The sequence below is a fragment of the Ranitomeya variabilis genome, chromosome 1 (genome assembly GCF_051348905.1).
Source record: "Ranitomeya variabilis isolate aRanVar5 chromosome 1, aRanVar5.hap1, whole genome shotgun sequence".
Lineage (NCBI taxonomy): Eukaryota > Metazoa > Chordata > Amphibia > Anura > Dendrobatidae > Ranitomeya > Ranitomeya variabilis.
Window position 1 is genome coordinate 1,158,969,861 of NC_135232.1, and position 21,716 is coordinate 1,158,991,576.

General features: G+C 58.8%; 1 protein-coding gene across 1 annotated transcript; it reads right to left on the reverse strand.

Annotated features, from left to right (window-relative positions):
- Window positions 1-1,187: 1,187 nt before the first annotated feature.
- On the reverse strand, window positions 1,188-21,502 carry CCT7 (chaperonin containing TCP1 subunit 7). The gene is made up of 12 exons (XM_077280388.1): window positions 21,239-21,502; window positions 9,098-9,251; window positions 8,840-8,946; window positions 8,638-8,763; window positions 4,038-4,090; window positions 3,793-3,964; window positions 3,345-3,509; window positions 3,083-3,271; window positions 2,895-2,992; window positions 2,199-2,331; window positions 1,924-2,130; window positions 1,188-1,741 (listed from the first exon to the last, which is right to left on the reverse strand). The coding sequence occupies exons 1-12, from the start codon at window positions 21,242-21,244 to the stop codon at window positions 1,523-1,525; spliced, it is 1,629 nt and encodes a 542-aa protein (XP_077136503.1). The 5' UTR covers window positions 21,245-21,502; the 3' UTR covers window positions 1,188-1,522.
- Window positions 21,503-21,716: the final 214 nt, after the last annotated feature.

Below are 21,716 nucleotides of genomic sequence, written 5' to 3' on the forward strand. Positions count from 1 at the left end.
AGTATGGAGGACCATGGCGAGTGCATTATATTGTATGGAGGACCATGGGGGTGCATTATATTGTATGGAGGACCATGGAGGTGCATTATATTGTATGGAGGACCATGGGGGTGCATTATATTGTATGGAGGACCATGGAGGTGCATTATATTGTATGGAGGACAATGGAGGTGCATTATATTGTATGGAGGACAATGGAGGAGGTGCATTATGTAGTATGGAGGACCATGGCGAGTGCATTATATTGTATGGAGGACCATGGGGATGCATATTGAGGACCATGGGGGTGCATTATATAGTATGGAGGACCATGGCGAGTGCATTATATTGTATGGAGGAACCATGGGGGTGCATTATATTGTATGGAGGACCATGGGGGTGCATTATATTGTATGGAGGACCATGGAGGTGCATTATATTGTATGGAGGACAATGGAGGAGGTGCATTATATTGTATGGAGGAGGTGCATTATATAGTATGGAGGACCATGGCGAGTGCATTATATTGTATGGAGGACCATGGCGAGTGCATTATATTGTATGGAGGACCATGGGGGTGCATTATATTGAGGACCATGGGGGTGCATTATATTGTATGGAGGACCATGGCGAGTGCATTATATTGTATGGAGGACCATGGGGATGCATTATATTGAGGACCATGGGGGTGCATTATATTGTATGATGGAGGACCATACACTAAGCCTAGGATTATTGTACTGAGAGGCAGAGAAGTTTACTTTCGAGGGAGCTTCCTCTGATTGAAGGACTCATCCCAGACTTCCTGGAGCCAGTGATGGACGACTGGAGGCAGCGGTGTTGCTTCTCCTTGATAAATTGGTGGCAGCGGTGTGATCTGCCCGATTATCCCTGACACTAGAACAGACCATCGTAGTTGGAAGGGGGGGATCTGACTACATGAAGAATTAGTATACCAAAACCATTCATCAATTTATTCTGCTTGAAACTGAATTTTTTATTTAACAAAATGTTGATTCCCAAGTGGGGGGTGTCCACGGTTTGTGAGTACGGGGTCCTTTGTGAACGAGGTGCACATGCTTGTCCACTGTGGTGAGACCTCAGATGAGCATTCGGGACCCCTGCTCTTGGTTAGGGGGTCCCAGGAGACATGCTAATACTGGTGCAGCGGGGGAGCTGACTTCTCGCAGATCAGACACAGGCTCGGAGCTCGTTCCTCAGCGTTTATTATCGAGACTCTTCAGATCAGAGAAAATAAATACAGTAACAAAAAGAACCTCAGCACAAAACTAGTGGATGATGGGAGTGAGGGTCCCGTCCTGCTGGGGGAGTACACAGGAAACATCCGGCTACCGCCTCATAATGAAATGACAAGCGGAGATTCTAGACCACGGATCAGCTACCGAGCTGCAGGGGGACTACAACTCTCAGCATACATCTTACAGGCAGGGCTGAGAGGATTAGTTCCACAACAGCTGGTGGTCAGTGTCCTGGAGAAATCCCCCCTTCCTCCTCTGCCGCTCACACACCCTTTGGGTGAAGGTTAATGTTGGTGTGGTCGGCCCCGTCCACGGCCTCCTGGGGCGCCGTCTGCTGAGGAGCGTGGGTTCTTGATGGTCTCGTCTACGGACAGGATGAGGCAGGCAGCCTCGGAGGCTGCGGTCAGGGCATTGATCCTCACGATGGACGGCTCCCAGACACAGGCGTCAAAGTTATCAGCGATGTCTTCATTGTTCACGTCCACTCCGTACCACGTGCCACCCTGTGAACAGCCAGCAGATGCAGGGTTAACCGTAATCACGGGATCAGACGCCCTACAGAGGCCATGGATGCCAAACAGTGGCGGCATATAGGACTGGCGCTGGGGACTCGCAGGCACTGCATGGCGGCCAGTCGTGTGGGGGGACAGACCGCTCTATAGGGGTGCCGTGCGCGGCCGCTCACCTGGGCATGCTTTGCTCTCAGCTTGTTCAGGATGTTGGTGGCATCGAAGCCGGCGTTATCGCAGAGCTGCCGGGGAATGATCTCCAGCGCCTTGGCATAAGAGCCGATGAGGAGCTGCTGCTTGCCAGGAATGGTCCTGGAGTAATCCCGCAGGTACTTGGACAGCTCCATCTCAATGGCACCTCCACCAGCGACCACAGAGTCGTTCTAGAGGGAGAGGAGAAGGGTTACAGAGACGGGAAGAGCAGGCGGCGGACACGAGCGCAGACACTCACCTTGATGGCCCTGCGCACAATCATGATGGCGTCGTGCAGAGATCGCTCAGTCTCCTCCATGAATTGCTCGGCTCCTCCTCGCAGGATGATGGTGCAGGTTTTAGCTTTTGGGCAGCCGGTGAAGAAGTTGTATCTGCATGAAAATAATAAATGAAGACAAAAAGGGAAGGGATGTGCAGGACGGTAGAGTCACTACATGGCGGCAACAAACCGATGCAGGACGGGTGAGGATGGCAACAAACATGGCGGCTTACGTAGACTTCATGACTGTCATATTACAGCTTTTGGTTGTCTCCTACTGGAAAAGCCCAGTTGACTCCATGCAGGACCCAAATCCAAACAGCCATGTCTGCCCCATCCCGAGCGGCACCGCTGATCCAAGCCATGTCAAATATCGACTGCAGCCTTCATGTCATCAGAGCTGACGTCTGCCCTGATGGGAGTGTGATGAGCGGCAGCCGATCGCTCACTGGCGGCAGCTGACATGTGACTGCTGGAAGCAGCGCCGCCGCTCAGGATGGGGCAGACCCTGCTTTATTGGACGTTGTGTCCTGAATTGATTAATGTGCGGTTCTCCGGGGTGGACAGCGCCTTTAAACAAATACAGCAGTCTCCTACGCCTCCTTGTTCGGTATCTGCGCTGGTGATTTGCATTCTGGGAAGTGTCATCTTTACACATTTTATGGTAGCGTTCACCTTTCTCCGCCCACCTGGGCCTCCTCGAACAGCGCGCATTGGCCCAGAACGTCGTCCGCCATGGCGTTCACACTGGTCTGGATGGAGCCGCCGCAGGCCTGGGAGAAAAGCACCGGTGGCATTATACTAGGCAGAGAGGAAAGCCCCCACTAGTACAGCACCACATGACCACTGTGGTAGCCCCCTACCATCATGGTTCTCCTGAGGTCCTCCTCCGGGACTCTGCCGGCACAGAAGAGATCCCGGTCAGCGAAGTACTGCGTGGCCACGTCCCCGATAGGAAGCTTGGAGAGGACGACTTTGGCTCCGGACTTGTAAATCTTATCCAGCTTGTCGTAGAGGATATTCCACTCTGTGTCCACGATGGCCTGGTACTCCTGTGATAGAGGACAGACATTGGCATTGCGTACCCACACAGGCCACTTCCCCCGCTCTGATTGCACCCCTTACCTCCACATTGCTGACCCGGACTTCAGCATTGTCCTTCTCGGCTTTCAGCTCAAGCTCCACATTCAGCAGAGCGATCAGGGGGGACGTGTACTTCTTGGGCTGCATCTCAAACCCGGCGTAGGAGAAGGTCTTCTTGAACGCGACTCCCGACACCAGCCGAGAATCCTGAGGATACAGAGTGTTAGTGTCTGCGGTCCTGGCCCATCCACCACCCCGGGAAGAGGGGAAAGAGAGGAGCATCCACCACCCCGGGGAGAGGGGATAGAGAAGACACTCCATCACCCCGGGGAGAGGGGATAGAGAGGAGCATCCACCACCCCGGGGAGAGTGAATAGAGGAGCATCCACCACCCCAGGGAGAGGGGATAGAGAGGAGCATCCATCACCCTGGGGAGAAAGAATAGAGAGGAGCATCCACCCTACGGGGAATAAGGTACAGCGGCACCCACCTCCAGAGCTCCTCCCTGGACCTTCTTAATGCCAATCATCTTCAGCTGCAGCAGATCATCTAACAAGGTCACTGCGTCCACCACCATCTTAGAGAAAAAGTCCTTGTGCAGAGCAATGAGCTTGGAGCTCAGGGCGGTGGCCGCGCACTTCTCCAGCAGGCGCCGCTGCTCTCTGCAGGGAATATGGTGAATTTAGAACATGACAGGCATCAGATTCCGGATCATAGAGAATGACGGACACTTACTCTTTGTTCTCCTTCTTTACAGTTACAGAAAGTTCCTTAATTTTATTGACGGCCTGAAAGAAGACATGAAAATTACACAGAGCTCCGAAGTCTGCAGGACAACAGAAGAGACGGAGCGCAGAGGCCGGTCCTCATACCGGGGGTGTGCTGTATATAATCCCGAGCACACAGCCCTGATACCGGGGGGTATGCTGTGTATAATGTAGTGTACACGGCCCTGATACCAGGGTGTGATGGTGGGATATGTTATGTGGGTATCATTTTGTGTATATTTATATTTTACTGATTATCATGATGTTCTCTTGTAGGATGAGTTATTTGCCAATTGATGAATTGTTGTTATTTGCCATCTGATATCAGCCCCCACATTCCTGTACTGTTATCTCTCCACAGGGTCAGTGAATAATGTTGTTTGCTAATGACATGTTGACCTAACTTGTTGAAACAATGAGCCCCTGCGACCCACCCCCCTAACCTGTGAATGAGGAGAGGGACTTGTAAATATCAGGGAGGTGAGACACAGACCAGTCTGGTGTGGAATGATGATGTGAACACAGCACGTCATAGAGAAGGGGAAGCATATGGACCATTTTTTATCCTCTGTCTGCTGGATTATTGGACTCTCATCTCCTTGGACATTTATCCGGTTACTGAACTGCACTCGGCTTCTGGACTATTTTATCCTTTGTGTGGTGGATCGTATATGGACCTTTCGTGTTTTTGCCTAAATAAAGCTTTTGGAATTGTTCACTATTCTCTTGCTCTGTTGATTGTGTGATATCGGAGAAGGACCCCGTGGCAACTGGTGGCAGCGGTGGGATCAACAGAGTGTAACCTAATGCAGAACCACCCACAGAGTACAGAAATTGGACTGTATCTAGTTTACAGGAGAGCCAGAGACCTGGGCCTGAACTACCAAGGACTGACTAAAGAGGCCTTAATTGACCTACTGGTGGGTGCTAGCCCGGCCACCTACTCCCATATGTCTGAAGGACGAGCACTGGAGACGAGGACCCCCACCCCAAAAAGCCAGTGGGTGGTGTGGTACGAAGAAGAGATGGCGGTTCTGGGTCCAGGCGTCTCTGGAGGCTGCCCGCCGGACACAGCGGAGACAAGAAGCAATGGAGCTTGAAAGAGGGAGTAACGCAATGTGGAATGTAAACCCAACGATCCGGGAGCCTGTACGGATCACCCAGACAGAGTTTAAGCCATTTGATGAGGCTTCCGGAGATGTGGAGGGGTTCTTCCAAGGACTTTGAGCAGCAGTGTGCTGTGATGGAGGTGCCCCACTCTGGCTGGATGCGTTTGTTAGTGGGACTCCTGAACGGTATCCTGGCGGAGGCTTACCGAACCATTGACTCACAGAGGAATCGGGATTATAACATTGTAAAGTGGACTATCCTGGATTACCATCCTATCACCCCAGACTCTTATAGGGCCAAGTTCCAAGACCTCCCATGACCACGGGAGGATCATTTAGGATGTATGTACATAAGATGTCCCAGGCATGTCGGAGATGGCTGGAAGCAGAAAACGCCTTTACTGTGGAAGATGTTATACAGGCGTTCCTTATAGAACAATTTCTTGCCAAGTGCCCCGCAGAGGTACGGGAATGGGTCCAGGAGCGCACGCCGTGTACTGTGGATAGAGCTGCAGCCCTGGCATATGAAGCCCTTACTATCCGACCACAATGGAGGAGGCTTCTCTGGACAATGAACCACGGCCTTCTCCCGCACCCCGTCCCCCTCCGATATCTGCCCCTCCACCCAGCCGCAGGCCAATGACAATCACAGGTCACAATCCTGGGCCCCAACAGTTCCGAGCACGACCTGGGGGTATCACAGAGAGATGTTATGGGTGTGGGCAACCTGGACATTTGCAGTCAGGCTGTCCCTCAAGGATTCGGAGGGGCCCCACCTCGTCCAGTGCATCTTGTGCACTCCATCCCGCCTGAGTAAGAGCTACCACCACCCCCACCAGAGTGGACCACCGACCACGGCACCATAGATACCCCTCCTGGAGTGTACGGACTGCGGCCTTTGTCCATCAGAAATACAGAGCAATGGCATTGCCATCTGCAGGAAGTCTTAATTGATGGATACAAAGTGTCAGGATTTAGAGACACGGGGGTATTCCTGACTATCGCTGACCCCGTGTGGTTCGACCCGAGGCAATTCACCAGGGCCCTGGAATTCCCATTGTCCTGGCGGGGGGGTCCGCAAATATATACAGAGAGCTTTGGTACATTTGGATTATGGTTGTGGAGAAAAACTGTGTTGGATTGGAGTTATGGGAGGACTTCCTGCAGATATCCTCCTTGGAAATGACATTGGGGAGTTACAAAGTCATTTTGTGGGAGCAGAAGGTCCGTGGGCCTCTCACTCTTCTGAAAGAACAATGGGAGGAAGATATCGCAGATACCGTAACGCCCATCATTCCCTACGTTCTAGAGTTCAGAGACTGCCTCGCCCAGCTAGCTACCTTGGCTAATGATCATCAGCAAAAGGCCCAGTCCAGTCAAAAAGCCTGGTATGACCGTAAAGCCAGGACCCGGGAATTTATGGACAAGTGCTCATGATTATTGCAACCCCTGCCACTGTACAAGGAACTATAAACAGTGGAGCAAAGTGGACTAAAGTGAGCAGGCCAGAGGTCTGTGTAGACCTAATGGTGTCCTCACTTATTATAAGGGGGGAGAGGTTGTGATGGTGTGATATGCTATGTGGGTATCATTTCTGTGTATATTTCTATTTTACTTATTTTTATGGTGTTCTCTTGTAGGATGAGTTGTTATTTGCCATCTGATATCAGCCCCCACAGTCCTGTAATGTTATCTCTCCACAGGGTCAGTGAATAATGTTTGCTAATGACATATTGAACTAGCTTGTTGAAACAATGAGCCCCTGCGACCCACCCCCCTAACCTGTGAATGAGGAGAGGGACTTGTAAATATCAGGGAGGTGAGACACAGATCAGTCCTGTGTGGAATGATGATGTGAACACAGCATGTCAGAGAGAAGGGGAAGCATATGGACCATTTTTTATCCTCTATCTGCTGGATTATTGGACTCTCATCTCCTTGGACATTTATCCAGTTACTGAACTGCATTCGGCTTCTGGACTATCTTATCCTTTGTGTGGTGGATCGTATATGGACCTCTCGTGTTTTTGCCTAAATAAAGCTTTTGGAATTATTCACTATTCTCTTGCTCTGTTGATTGTGTGGTATCGGAGCAGGACCCCGTGACACAGGGGTATGCTGTATATAATGTAGAAAACACGGCCCTGATACCAGGGGGTATGCTGTATATCAGAGGTGTCAAACTGCATTCCTCGAGGGCCGCCAACAGGTCATGTTTTCAGGATTTCCTTGTATTGCACAGGTGATAATTTAATCACCTGCACAGAATGATTCCAGCACCTTGTGGAATGCTAAGGAAATCCTGAAAACATGACCCGTTGGCGGCCCTCGAGGAATGCAGTTTGACACCTCTGCTGTATATAATCCCGAGCACACGGCCCTGATACCGGGAAAGGGGGGTATACTGTATATAATCCCGAGCACATGGCCCGGATACCGGGGGTATGCTGTGTACAATCCAGAGTACACGGCCCCGATACCGGGGTATGCAGTATATAATCCCGAGCAAGTGGTTCTGATACCGGGGGATATGCTGTATATAATCCCGAGCACGTGGCCTTGATACCAGGGGATATACTGTATATAATCCAGAGTACACAGCCCTGATACTGGGGGTATGCTGTATATAATCCCGAGCACACGGCCCTGATACCAGGGGATATGCTGTATATAATCCTGAGCACACGGCCCTGATACCGGGGGTAGTTTATATAATACCAAGTACACGACCCTGATACAGTGGGATATGCTGTATATGATCCCGAGTACACAGCCCCGATATCAGGGGATATGCTGCATATAATCCTGAGTGCACAGCCCTGATACCAGGGGATATGCTGCATATAATCCCGAGTGCTCGGCCTTGATACTGGGGATATGCTGTATATAATCCCGAGTGCTCGGCCTTGATACTGGGGATATGCTGTATATAATCCTGAGCACACGGCCCTGATACCGGGGGGTATAGTTTATATAATACCAAGTACACGGCCCTGATACAGTGGGATATGCTGTATATGATCCCGAGTACACAGCCCCGATACCAGGGGATATGCTGCATATAATCCCGAGTGCACAGCCCTGATACCAGGGGATATGCTGCATATAATCCCGAGTGCTCGGCCTTGATACTGGGGGTATGCCGTATATAATCCCGAGCACACGGCCCTGATACCAGGGGATATGCTGTATATAATCCTGAGCACACGGCCCTGATACCGGGGGGTATAGTTTATATAATACCAAGTACACGACCCTGATACAGTGGGATATGCTGTATATGATCCCGAGTACACAGCCCCGATACCAGGGGATATGCTGCATATAATCCTGAGTGCACAGCCCTGATACCAGGGGATATGCTGCATATAATCCCGAGTGCTCGGCCTTGATACTGGGGATATGCTGTATATAATCCCGAGTGCACGGCCCTGATACCGGGGATAACCGGCTACTCACCAGCTGGGTGGCGGTGCGGTACGCTCGGATGATGACCTGGGGGTGCAGACCCTCCTCCACGTAGGGCTTCACCTGCTTCATGAACTCGGCTGCCAGCAGCGTCACGGACGTGGTGCCGTCACCCACCTGTTATGTGTAGAAGGGTCTCGTTAGAAGCCTCGTCCACAGAAGTGCCAGACCCCCCGGTGCTGATCTGCATTACCTCGGCATCCTGGGACTTGGCGATGTCCACCAGGGTCTTGGCTGCAGGATGGACAACATCCAGGAGCTTCAGGATTGTGGCTCCATCATTGGAGATCGTGGCTTTACCTGCGATAAACAATATGGGGTGAGGGGAGGGATATCCGTGTGCACAGAGACAAGCGGCCGCCCTCTCAGACCCTTGTGGCACAATGTCAGGGTCTTCTACATCTGGTGGTGGATGATACAGGGCAGGTGAGCACTGGCAGGACGCACTCACCTCTGTCATCTACAATGAGCTTATCCATGCCCCGCGGGCCCAGGGTGGTGCGCACGGCCTCCGCGATCACCTGGCAGGCATTGATGTTGCTGACGAGCTGCGGGACGCCCTGAGACGTGTCTGTGCCTTCTTTCAGGAGGATAACTGGAGTGGGCTGCAGGAGGAAGACAAGACACAAGGGGTTACTGACGCTCACATGGTAAGAAGCAGGCCGCGAGGGGACAGTCAGCAGGACCGGGCTAAGAAGCAGGCCGCGCGGGGACAGTCAGCAGAACCGGGTTAAGAAGCAGGCCGCGCGGGGACAGTCAGCAGGACCGGGCTAAGAAGCAGGCCGCGTGGGGGACAGCAGGAGCAGGCTAAGAAGCAGGCCACGCGGGGACAGTCAGCAGGACCGGGCTAAGAAGCAGGCCGCGTGGGGGACAGCAGGAGCAGGCTAAGAAGCAGGCCACGCGGGGACAGTCAGCAGGAGCAGGCTAAGAAGCAGGCCACGCGGGGACAGTCAGCAGAACCGGGCTAAGAAGCAGGCCGCGCGGGGGACAGTCAGCAGGAGCGGGCTAAGAAGCAGGCCGCGCGGGGACAGTCAGCAGGAGCGGGCTAAGAAGCAGGCCGAGCGGGGGACAGTCAGCAGGAGCGGGCTAAGAAGCAGGCCGAGCGGGGGACAGTCAGCAGGAACGGGCTAAGAAGCAGGCCGCGCGGGGGACAGTCAGCAGGAGCGGGCTAAGAAGCAGGCCGAGCGGGGGACAGTCAGCAGGAGCGGGCTAAGAAGCAGGCCGAGCGGGGGACAGTCAGCAGGAGCGGGCTAAGAAGCAGGCCGAGCGGGGGACAGTCAGCAGGAGCGGGCTAAGAAGCAGGCCGAGCGGGGGACAGTCAGCAGGAGCGGGCTAAGAAGCAGGCCGAGCGGGGGACAGTCAGCAGGAGCGGGCTAAGAAGCAGGCCACGCGGGGACAGTCAGCAGAACCGGGCTAAGAAGCAGGCCGAGCGGGGGACAGTCAGCAGGAGCGGGCTAAGAAGCAGGCCGCGCGGGGACAGTCAGCAGGACCGGGCTAAGAAGCAGGCCGCGTGGGGGACAGCAGGAGCAGGCTAAGAAGCAGGCCACGCGGGGACAGTCAGCAGGACCGGGCTAAGAAGCAGGCCGCGTGGGGGACAGCAGGAGCAGGCTAAGAAGCAGGCCACGCGGGGACAGTCAGCAGAACCGGGCTAAGAAGCAGGCCGCGCGGGGGACAGTCAGCAGGAGCGGGCTAAGAAGCAGGCCGCGCGGGGACAGTCAGCAGGAGCGGGCTAAGAAGCAGGCCGAGCGGGGGACAGTCAGCAGGAGCGGGCTAAGAAGCAGGCCGAGCGGGGGACAGTCAGCAGGAACGGGCTAAGAAGCAGGCCGCGCGGGGGACAGTCAGCAGGAGCGGGCTAAGAAGCAGGCCGAGCGGGGGACAGTCAGCAGGAGCGGGCTAAGAAGCAGGCCGAGCGGGGGACAGTCAGCAGGAGCGGGCTAAGAAGCAGGCCGAGCGGGGGACAGTCAGCAGGAGCGGGCTAAGAAGCAGGCCGAGCGGGGGACAGTCAGCAGGAGCGGGCTAAGAAGCAGGCCGAGCGGGGGACAGTCAGCAGGAGCGGGCTAAGAAGCAGGCCACGCGGGGACAGTCAGCAGAACCGGGCTAAGAAGCAGGCCGAGCGGGGGACAGTCAGCAGGAGCGGGCTAAGAAGCAGGCCGCGCGGGGACAGTCAGCAGGAGCGGGCTAAGAAGCAGGCCGAGCGGGGGACAGTCAGCAGGAGCGGGCTAAGAAGCAGGCCACGCGGGGACAGTCAGCAGAACCGGGCTAAGAAGCAGGCCGCGCGGGGACAGTCAGGAGGAGCGGGCTAAGAAGCAGGCCGCGCGGGGACAGTCAGCAGGAGCGGGCTAAGAAGCAGGCCGCGCGGGGACAGTCAGCAGGAGCGGGCTAAGAAGCAGGCCGAGCGGGGGACAGTCAGCAGGAGCGGGCTAAGAAGCAGGCCACGCGGGGACAGTCAGCAGAACCGGGCTAAGAAGCAGGCCGCGCGGGGACAGTCAGGAGGAGCGGGCTAAGAAGCAGGCCGCGCGGGGACAGTCAGCAGGAGCGGGCTAAGAAGCAGGCCGCGCGGGGACAGTCAGCAGGAGCGGGCTAAGAAGCAGGCCGAGCGGGGGACAGTCAGCAGGAGCGGGCTAAGAAGCAGGCCGAGCGGGGGACAGTCAGCAGGAACGGGCTAAGAAGCAGGCCGCGCGGGGGACAGTCAGCAGGAGCGGGCTAAGAAGCAGGCCGAGCGGGGGACAGTCAGCAGGAGCGGGCTAAGAAGCAGGCCGAGCGGGGGACAGTCAGCAGGAGCGGGCTAAGAAGCAGGCCGAGCGGGGGACAGTCAGCAGGAGCGGGCTAAGAAGCAGGCCGAGCGGGGGACAGTCAGCAGGAGCGGGCTAAGAAGCAGGCCGAGCGGGGGACAGTCAGCAGGAGCGGGCTAAGAAGCAGGCCACGCGGGGACAGTCAGCAGAACCGGGCTAAGAAGCAGGCCGAGCGGGGGACAGTCAGCAGGAGCGGGCTAAGAAGCAGGCCGCGCGGGGACAGTCAGCAGGAGCGGGCTAAGAAGCAGGCCGAGCGGGGGACAGTCAGCAGGAGCGGGCTAAGAAGCAGGCCACGCGGGGACAGTCAGCAGAACCGGGCTAAGAAGCAGGCCGCGCGGGGACAGTCAGGAGGAGCGGGCTAAGAAGCAGGCCGCGCGGGGACAGTCAGGAGGAGCGGGCTAAGAAGCAGGCCACGCGGGGACAGTCAGGAGGAGCGGGCTAAGAAGCAGGCCACGCGGGGACAGTCAGGAGGAGCGGGCTAAAAAGCAGGCCGCGCGGGGACAGGAGGAGCGGGCTAAGAAGCAGGCCGCGCGGGGACAGTCAGGAGGAGCGGGCTAAGAAGCAGGCCGCGCGGGGACAGTCAGGAGGAGCGGGCTAAGAAGCAGGCCGCGCGGGGACAGTCAGGAGGAGCGGGCTAAGAAGCAGGCCGCGCGGGGACAGTCAGGAGGAGCGGGCTAAGAAGCAGGCCGCGCGGGGACAGTCAGGAGGAGCGGGCTAAGAAGCAGGCCGCGCGGGGACAGTCAGGAGGAGCGGGCTAAGACGCAGGCCATGCGGAGACAGTCAGGAGGAGTGGGCGTCCACACCACAGCTATGTACACGGATCAGAGACGAACAACCAGTAACCGACGCTCCACATCATACAGTAGCCGAAGTGTCATCAGCCCTCAGCACACAGGTAGCGGCAGAATTGCTCCCTGGTATAAGCCGCACTGAGCAGAGGCTGACGGTAGGGTCTTCAATAGGACGTATACGGTAGTAGTAGCTGTAGAGTCACAGTGGCGTTATTATTTGTGCAGTGTATAGCAGTAGTGTCAGCATTCTGTGTCCGGTATATAGCAGTGGCGTCACAGTGGCGATATTATTTGCAGTGTATAGCAGTAGTGTCAGCATTCTGTGTCCAGTATATAACAGTAGCATCACAGTGGTGGTATTATTTATGCTGTGTATAGCAGTAGTATCAGCATTGTGTCCGGGATATAGCAGTAAGGTCACAGTGGCGGTATTATTTGCACAGTGTATAGCAATAGTGTCAGATTTTGTGTCCAGTATTTAACAGTAGCGTCACAGTGGTGGTATTATTTATGTTGTGTATAGCAGTAGTATCAGCATTCTGCGTCCGGGATATAGCAGTAAGGTCACAGTGGCGGTATTATTTGTGCAGTGTATAGCAGTAGCGTCAGCATTCTGTGTTCGGTATATAGCAGTAGCGTCACAGTGGCGGTATTATTTGTGCAGTGTATAGAAGTAGTATCAGCATTCTGTGTCCGATATATAACAGTAGCGTCACAGTGGTGGTATTATTTATGTTGTGTATAGCAGTAGTATCAGCATTCTGCGTCCGGGATATAGCAGTAAGGTCACAGTGGCGGTATTATTTGTGCAGTGTATAGCAATAGTGTCAGGATTTTGTGTCCAGTATTTAACAGTAGCGTCACAGTGGTGGTATTATTTGTGCAGTGTATAGCAGTAGTGTCAGCATTCTGTGTTCGGTATATAGCAGTAGCGTCACAGTGGCGGTATTATTTGCACAGTGTATAGCAATAGTGTCAGCATTATGTGTCCGGTCTATAGCAGTAGCATCACAGTGGTGGTATTATTTGTGCAGTGTATAGAAGTAGTATCAGCATTCTGTGTCCGATATATAATAGTAGCGTCACAGTAGCGGTATTATTTATGCAGTGTATAGTACTTGCTGTAGCAGCGGTATTAGTAGTGTGAGTGGCAGTACTGTGTGTAATAGTAGTAGGTGTCATTGTGCTGTACAGGAGTGCAGCTGACCCCGGGCCGGTGTCTATGAATACTGCGGGGCCCCTGCAGGACTCCATTGACCACTTTCCTTGACAGTAATGTCGACACGTCCGGGGCTCAGGATCCACAACTGCCAGAAGTGACAAGGTCTTGGCCCCTCACCCAGGCACTTGTAGAGCCGCTCGTCTCCTCATTGTGCCTGCCCCCAGGTCACCACTTCCCGGGGGTCCACTGTCCCGTGTATGACGCTGCTCTCCGTACAGAGCTCTATACAGTCTACAATACGGTGACCCAGAAACATTCACTCATAAAACCTCCAGACGTAAGGAGACGTGTGCGGGGGTCACCGACTGACGGACAACCCCTTATTAACGGGTGTCCACTACTGTATCATTGATGACCTATCCTTGGGATAGGTCAATGTATGATTGGTCAGCGTTCGACACCTGGCACTGCCGCCGATCAGCTGTTAATGATGGAGGCGGTCACTGATCGACTTCGCATAGTGGCCAGAACTGGTACTGCACATCCACCTCCTATTTGTTGCAATAGCAGGCGGACGTACAGTACCCAGCAGTGGCCACCGTTACTGGCTGATTGGCGGAGGTACCAGACCCTGACCGATCAGACATTGATGACCTATCCTGGATACATCAATGATAAAGTAGTGGACAACCCTGTAATGTAAGATCTGAGCTCCCCCTACAGGACCGCTGCACCTCCCCCTACTTTGCTGTCTTTGCCCCCATCAATCTCTCTCGTCACCGCTGCCGCACCTCCACCGCCTGCTTTCTGTCCCCCGTCAGTCTCTCTCGTGACCGCTGCAGCTCCTCCTCCGCTCTCTGTGCCCCGTCAGTCTCTCTCGTGACCTCTGCCGCTCCTCCTCCGCCGCGTTTTGTGCCCCGTCAGTCTCTCTGGTGACCGCTGTCACTCCTCCGCTCTCTGTGCCCTATCAGTCTCTCTGGTGACCGCTTCAGCTCCTCCTCCGCTCTCTGGGCCCCGTCAGTCTCTCTCGTGACCGCTGCCGCTCCTTCTCTGCTCTCTGTGCAACATCAGTCTCTGTCGTGACCGCTGCAGCTCCTCCTCCGCTCTCTGTGCCCTGTCAGTCTCTCTCGTGACCGCTGCCACTCCTCCTCCGCTCTCTGTGCCCCATCAGTCTCTCTCGTGACCGATGCCGCTCCTCCGCTCTCTGTGCCCTATCAGTCTCTCTGGTGACCGCTTCAGCTCCTCCTCTGCTCTCTGTGCCCAGTCAGTCTCTCTGATGACCGCTGCCACTCCTCCTCCGCTCTCTGTGCCCCGTCAGTCTCTCTCGTGACCGCTGCCGCTCCTCCTCCGCTCTCTGTGCCCCATCAGTCTCTGTCGTGACAGCTGCAGCTCCTCCTCCGCTCTGTGCCCCGTCAGTCTCTCTCGTGACCGCTGCCACTCCTCCTCCGCTCTCTGTGCCCCATCAGTCTCTGTCGTGACCGCTGTGGCTCCTTCTCCGCTCTCTGTGCCCCATCAGTCTCTGTCGTGACCGCTGCGGCTCCTCCTCCGCTCTCTGTGCCCCATCAGTCTCTCTTGTGACCGCTGCAGCTCCTCCTCCGCTCTGTGCCCTGTCAGTCTCTCTCGTGACCGCTGCGGCTCCTTCTCCGCTCTCTGTGCCCCATCAGTCTCTGTCGTGACCGCTGCAGCTCCTCCTCCGCTCTGTGCCCTGTCAGTCTCTCTCGTGACCGCTGTGGCTCCTTCTCCGCTCTCTGTGCCCCATCAGTCTCTGTCGTGACTGCTGCGGCTCCTCCTCCGCTCTCTGTGTCCCATCAGTCTCTGTCATGACCACTGCAGCTCCTCCTCCGCTCTGTGCCCTGTCAGTCTCTCTCGTGACCGCTGCAGCTCCTTCTCCGCTCTCTGTGTCCCATCAGTCTCTGTCATGACCACTGCAGCTCCTCCTCCGCTCTGTGCCCTGTCAGTCTCTCTCGTGACCGCTGTGGCTCCTTCTCCGCTCTCTGTGCCCCATCAGTCTCTGTCGTGACTGCTGCGGCTCCTCCTCCGCTCTCTGTGTCCCATCAGTCTCTGTCATGACCACTGCAGCTCCTCCTCCGCTCTGTGCCCTGTCAGTCTCTCTCGTGACCGCTGCAGCTCCTTCTCCGCTCTCTGTGTCCCATCAGTCTCTGTCATGACCACTGCAGCTCCTCCTCCGCTCTGTGCCCTGTCAGTCTCTCTCGTGACCGCTGCGGCTCCTTCTCCGCTCTCTGTGCCCCGTCAGTCTCTCTCGTGACCGCTGCCGCTCCTCCTCCGCTCTCTGTGCCCCATCAGTCTGTCGTGACCGCTGCAGCTCCTCGTCCGCTCTCTGTGCCCTATCAGTCTCTCTCGTGACCGCTGCTGGCAAACAGCGGCGGCCATCACAGGTTTCATTGAGCTGAAGAAATGCTGCCTGGTGACCTCGTACACACCGCAGTCACTGGCAGCCTCGCGCCCCTGCCGGGGTCATTGCAGGAAATAAGAAAACGCCAAAATCACCAGTCACAGCCGCACTGACAAGACTGCAACAGAAAGTGATCGGGGCAATAAAACCAGCCGCCCCCACACAAACAGACAGAGACGGACAAGTGACAGCGGCAACAAAGGAGAATTATACAAAGAATCAATTACTCAAACTCAAAAGAAAAAAACAGAATCGTCCATTGTCATTTGTGTTTTACAGCGTTCACTGTGTGGTAAATCAGCTCAGTGCGATCACCACGGCAACAGACTGGACCACCCCCACTTAAGAGACCCCGCGACACCACGGACCCTGCAATGCCATATGCAGCTGAGCAGCCATTGCTTTATTATAATTGGAGCACTGCATACATTCAGTCAGGGGGTGGGGATCCCCTATAAGCAGCGGGGGGAGGGTCCGGGGGTGGAGAGCCCCTATAGGCAGCGGGGGAGGGTCCGGGGGAGGAGAGCCCCTATAAGCAGCGGGGGGAGGGTCCGGGGGTGGAGAGCCCCTATAGGCAGCGGGGGAGGGTCCGGGGGAGGAGAGCCCCTATAAGCAGCGGGGGAGGGTCCGGGGGAGGAGAGCCCCTATAAGCAGCGGGGGAGGGTCCGGGGCCCCTATAAGCAGCGGGGGAGGGTCCGGGGGAGGAGAGCCCCTATAGGCAGCGGGGGAGGGTCCGGGGGAGGAGAGCCCCTATAAGCAGCGGGGGAGGAGAGCCCCTATAAGCAGCGGGGGAGGGTCCGGGGGAGGAGAGCCCCTATAAGCAGCGGGGGAGGGTCCGGGGGAGGAGAGCCCCTATAGGCAGCAGGGGAGGGTCCAGGGGAGGAGAGCCCCTATAAGCAGCGGGGGAGGAGAGCCCCTATAAGCAGCGGGGGAGGGTCCGGGGGTGGGGATCCCCTATAAGCAGCGGGGGGAGGGTCCAGGTGAGTAGAGCCCCTATAAGCAGCGGGGGAGGGTCCGGGGGAGGAGAGCCCCTATAAGCAGCGGGGGAGGGTCCAGGTGAGTAGAGCCCCTATAAGCAGCGGGGGAGGGTCCGGGGGAGGAGAGCCCCTATAAGCAGCGGGGGAGGGTCCGGGGGTGGAGAGCCCCTATAAGCAGCGGGGGAGGGTCCAGGTGAGTAGAGCCCCTATAAGCAGCGGGGGAGGGTCCGGGGGAGGAGAGCCCCTATAAGCAGCGGGGGAGGGTCCGGGGGAGGAGAGCCCCTATAAGCAGCGGGGGAGGGTCCGGGGGTGGGGATCCCCTATAAGCAGCGGGGGGAGGGTCCGGGGGTGGAGAGCCCCTATAGGCAGCGGGGGAGGAGAGCCCCTATAAGCAGCGGGGGAGGGTCCGGGGGAGGAGAGCCCCTATAAGCAGCAGGGGAGGGTCCGGGGCCCCTATAAGCAGCGGGGGGAGGGTCCGGGGGTGGAGAGCCCCTATAGGCAGCGGGGGAGGGTCCGGGGGAGGAGAGCCCCTATAGGCAGCGGGGGAGGGTCCGGGGGAGGAGAGCCCCTATAAGCAGCGGGGGAGGGTCCGGGGGAGGAGAGCCCCTATAAGCAGCGGGGGAGGGTCCAGGGGAGGAGAGCCCCTATAAGCAGCGGGGGAGGGTCCGGGGGAGGAGAGCCCCTATAGGCAGCAGGGGAGGGTCCAGGGGAGGAGAGCCCCTATAAGCAGCGGGGGAGGGTCCGGGGGTGGAGAGCCCCTATAAGCAGCGGGGGAGGGTCCAGGGGAGTAGAGCCCCTATAAGCAGCGGGGGAGGGTCCGGGGGAGGAGAGCCCCTATAAGCAGCGGGGGAGGGTCCGGGGGTGGAAAGCCCCTAAAAGCAGCGGGGGAGGGTCCGGGGGTGGAAAGCCCCTATAAGCAGAGGGGGAGGGTCCGGGGGAGGAGAGCCCCTATGAGCAGCGGGGGAGGGGATCCCCTATAGGCAGCGGGGGAGGGTCCGGGGGTGGAGAGCCCCTATAGGCAGCGGGGGAGGGTCCGGGGGTGGAGAGCCCCTATAGGCAGCGGGGGAGGGTCCGGGGGAGGTGAGCCTCTATAGGCAGCGGGGGAGGGTCCGGGGGAGGAGATCCCCTATAGGCAGCGGGGGAGAGGAGCCCTTATAGGCAGCGGGGGAGGGTCCGGGGGAGGTGAGCCCCTATAGGCAGCGGGGGAGGTGAGCCCCTATAGGCAGCGGGGGAGGGTCCGGGGGAGGAGATCCCCTATAGGCAGCGGGGGAGGGTCCAGGGGAGGAGAGCCCCTATAGGAGGCGGGGGAGGAGAGCCCCTATAGGCAGCGGGGGAGGGTCCGGGGGTGGAGAGCCCCTATAGGCAGCGGGGGAGGGTCCGGGGGAGGTGAGCCTCTATAGGCAGCGGGGGAGGAGATCCCCTATAGGCAGCGGGGGAGGGTCCGGGGGAGGAGATCCCCTATAGGCAGCGGGGGAGGGTCCAGGGGAGGAGAGCCCCTACAGGCAGCGGGGGAGGAGAGCCCCTATAGGCAGCGGGGGAGGAGAGCCCCTATAGGCAGCGGGGGAGGAGAGCCCCTATAGGCAGCGGGGGAGGAGAGCCCCTATAGGCAGCGGGGGAGGAGAGCCCCTATAGGCAGCGGGGGAGGGTCCGCGGGAGGTGAGCCCCTATAGGCAGCGGGGGAGGGTCCGGGGGAGGTGAGCCCCTATAGGCAGCGGGGGAGGGTCCGGGGGAGGTGAGCCCCTATAGGCAGCGGGGGAGGGTCCGGGGGAGGTGAGCCCCTATAGGCAGCGGGGGAGGTGAGCCCCTATAGGCATCGGGGGAGGGTCCAGGGGAGGAGAGCCCCTATAGGCAGCGGGGGAGGAGAGCCCCTATAGGCAGCGGGGGAGGAGAGCCCCTATAGGCAGCGGGGGAGGGTCCTGGGGTGGAGAGCCCCTATAGGCAGCGGGGGAGGGTCCGGGGGAGGTGAGCCCCTATAGGCAGCGGGGGAGGAGATCCCCTATAGGCAGCGGGGGAGGGTCCAGGGGAGGAGATCCCCTATAGGCAGCGGGGGAGGGTCCAGGGGAGGAGAGCCCCTATAGGCAGCGGGGGAGGAGAGCCCCTATAGGCAGCGGGGGAGGGTCCGGGGGTGGAGAGCCCCTATAGGCAGCGGGGGAGGGTCCAGGGGAGGAGAGCCCCTATAGGCAGCGGGGGAGGAGAGCCCCTATAGGCAGCGGGGGAGGGTCCGGGGGAGGTGAGCCCCTATAGGCAGCGGGGGAGGTGAGCCCCTATAGGCAGCGGGGGAGGAGAGCCCCTATAGGCAGCGGGGGAGGGTCCGGGGGAGGTGAGCCCCTATAGGCAGCGGGGGAGGGTCCGGGGGAGGAGAGCCCCTATAGGCAGCGGGGGAGGGTCCAGGGGAGAGCCCCTATAGGCAGCGGGGGAGGTGAGCCCCTATAGGCAGCGGGGGAGGGTCCGGGGGAGGAGATCCCCTATAGGCAGCGGAGGAGGGTCCAGGGGAGGAGATCCCCTATAGGCAGCGGGGGAGGTGAGCCCCTATAGGCAGTGGGGTAGGGTCCGGGGGAGGAGATCCCCTATAGGCAGCGGGGTAGGGTCCGGGGGAGGAGATCCCCTATAGGCAGCGGGGGAGGGTCCGGGGGTGGAGAGCCCCTATAGGCAGCGGGGGAGGGTCCGGGGGAGGAGAGCCCCTATAGGCAGCGGGGGAGGGTCCGGGGGTGGAGAGCCCCTATAGGCAGCGGGGGAGGGTCCGGGGGTGGAGAGCCCCTATAGGCAGCGGGGGAGGGTCCGGGGGTGGAGAGCCCCTATAGGCAGCGGGGGAGGGTCCGGGGGTGGAGAGCCCCTATAGGCAGCGGGGGAGGGTCCGGGGGTGGAGAGCCCCTATAGGCAGCGGGGGAGGGTCCGGGGGAGGAGAGCTCCTATAGGCAGCGGGGGAGGGTCCGGGGGTGGAGAGCCCCTATAGGCAGCGGGGGAGGGTCCGGGGGAGGAGAGCCCCTATAAGCAGCAGGGGAGGGTCCAGGGGGTGGAGAGCTCCTATAAGCAGCGGGGGAGGGTCCGGGGGTGGAGAGCCCCTATAGGCAGCGGGGGAGGGTCCGGGGGAGGAGAGCCCCTATAAGCAGCGGGGGAGGGTCCAGGGGGTGGAGAGCCCCTATAAGCAGCGGGGGAGGGGAGCCCCTATAAGCAGCGGGGGAGGGTCTGGGGGAGGAGAGCCCCTATAGGCAGCGGGGGAGGGTCCGGGGGAGGAGAGCCCCTATAAGCAGCGGGGGAGGGTCCGGGGGAGGAGAGCCCCTATAGGCAGCGGGGAGGGTCCGGGGGAGGAGAGCCCCTATAGGCAGCGGGGAGGGTCCAGGGGGTGGAGAGCCCCTATAGGCAGCGGGGGAGGGTCCGGGGGTGGAGAGCCCCTATAGGCAGCGGGGGAGGGTCCGGGGGTGGAGAGCCCCTATAAGCAGCGGGGGAGGGTCCGGGGGAGGAGAGCCCCTATAGGCAGCGGGGAGGGTCCGGGGGAGGAGAGCCCCTATAGGCAGCGGGGAGGGTCCGGGGGAGGAGAGCCCCTATAAGCAGCGGGGGAGGGTCCGGGGGTGGAGAGCCCCTATAGGCAGCGGGGAGGGTCCGGGGGAGGAGAGCCCCTATAGGCAGCGGGGAGGGTCCGGGGGAGGAGAGCCCCTATAGGCAGCGGGGAGGGTCCGGGGGAGGAGAGCCCCTATAGGCAGCGGGGAGGGTCCGGGGAAGGAGAGCCCCTATAAGCAGCGGGGGAGGGTCCGGGGGAGGAGAGCCCCTATAGGCAGCGGGGGAGGGTCCGGGGAAGGAGAGCCCCTATAAGCAGCGGGGGAGGGTCCGGGGGTGGAGAGCTCCTATAGGCAGCGGGGAGGGTCCGGGGAAGGAGAGCCCCTATAGGCAGCGGGGAGGGTCCGGGGGAGGAGAGCCCCTATAGGCAGCGGGGAGGGTCCGGGGGAGGAGAGCCCCTATAGGCAGCGGGGAGGGTCCGGGGGAGGAGAGCCCCTATAGGCAGCGGGGAGGGTCCGGGGAAGGAGAGCCCCTATAAGCAGCGGGGGAGGGTCCGGGGGAGGAGAGCCCCTATAGGCAGCGGGGGAGGGTCCGGGGAAGGAGAGCCCCTATAAGCAGCGGGGGAGGGTCCGGGGGTGGAGAGCTCCTATAGGCAGCGGGGAGGGTCCGGGGGAGGAGAGCCCCTATAGGCAGCGGGGAGGGTCCGGGGAAGGAGAGCCCCTATAAGCAGCGGGGGAGGGTCCGGGGGTGGAGAGCTCCTATAGGCAGCGGGGGAGGGTCCGGGGCCCCTATGAGCAGAGGACATCGGGGTCGCGTTTCCCGCTCCTCGGCCTCACATGTGTGGAGATGTCTCCTCCCCGGACACTGAGGCCTCTCACATCCCCGCTCTCCCGCCCGCAGCTCCCCGGTCCCCGCTCTCCCCGGTCCCCGCTCCGGATGGCGGCGGATTGTCCGTCTCTCACCATCATCTTGTCAGCAGCTGTGTCAGGACGCGACAGGCACCACGGCTCCCACAATGCACCGGGAAACCTTCCGGAACCTTCTAACCGCCTCGGGGCGTGGCCGAGCTGACACCATGGAGAGTGACAGCGGAAGCCACGCCTTACACGAGGCTAAAGGAACAGCTGATTGGGCAATGACTTTGTCAGTTAGTTCCTATTGGTCCACTGTCAGGGACATGCCGGATACATCCGTTGCCATGGATATCGAAAGCCTGCGGCTCAAGCCTCGAGTTCACTTAATATCAATTTTTAATTGGTTCGTCAATTTCTTAACCTGGCTGGCCATTGGTCAGGACTATACAGGGGCGGGTCTGAAGTCACTAATCGCGAAGCGTACGCCCCATTCAAAGCAATGCGTAGTGCGTCTGTATTAGGTGCAGTACGGTCAGCTACATTGATTGACATTCCAACCAACCAATGAGAGCCCCACAATCCTCCA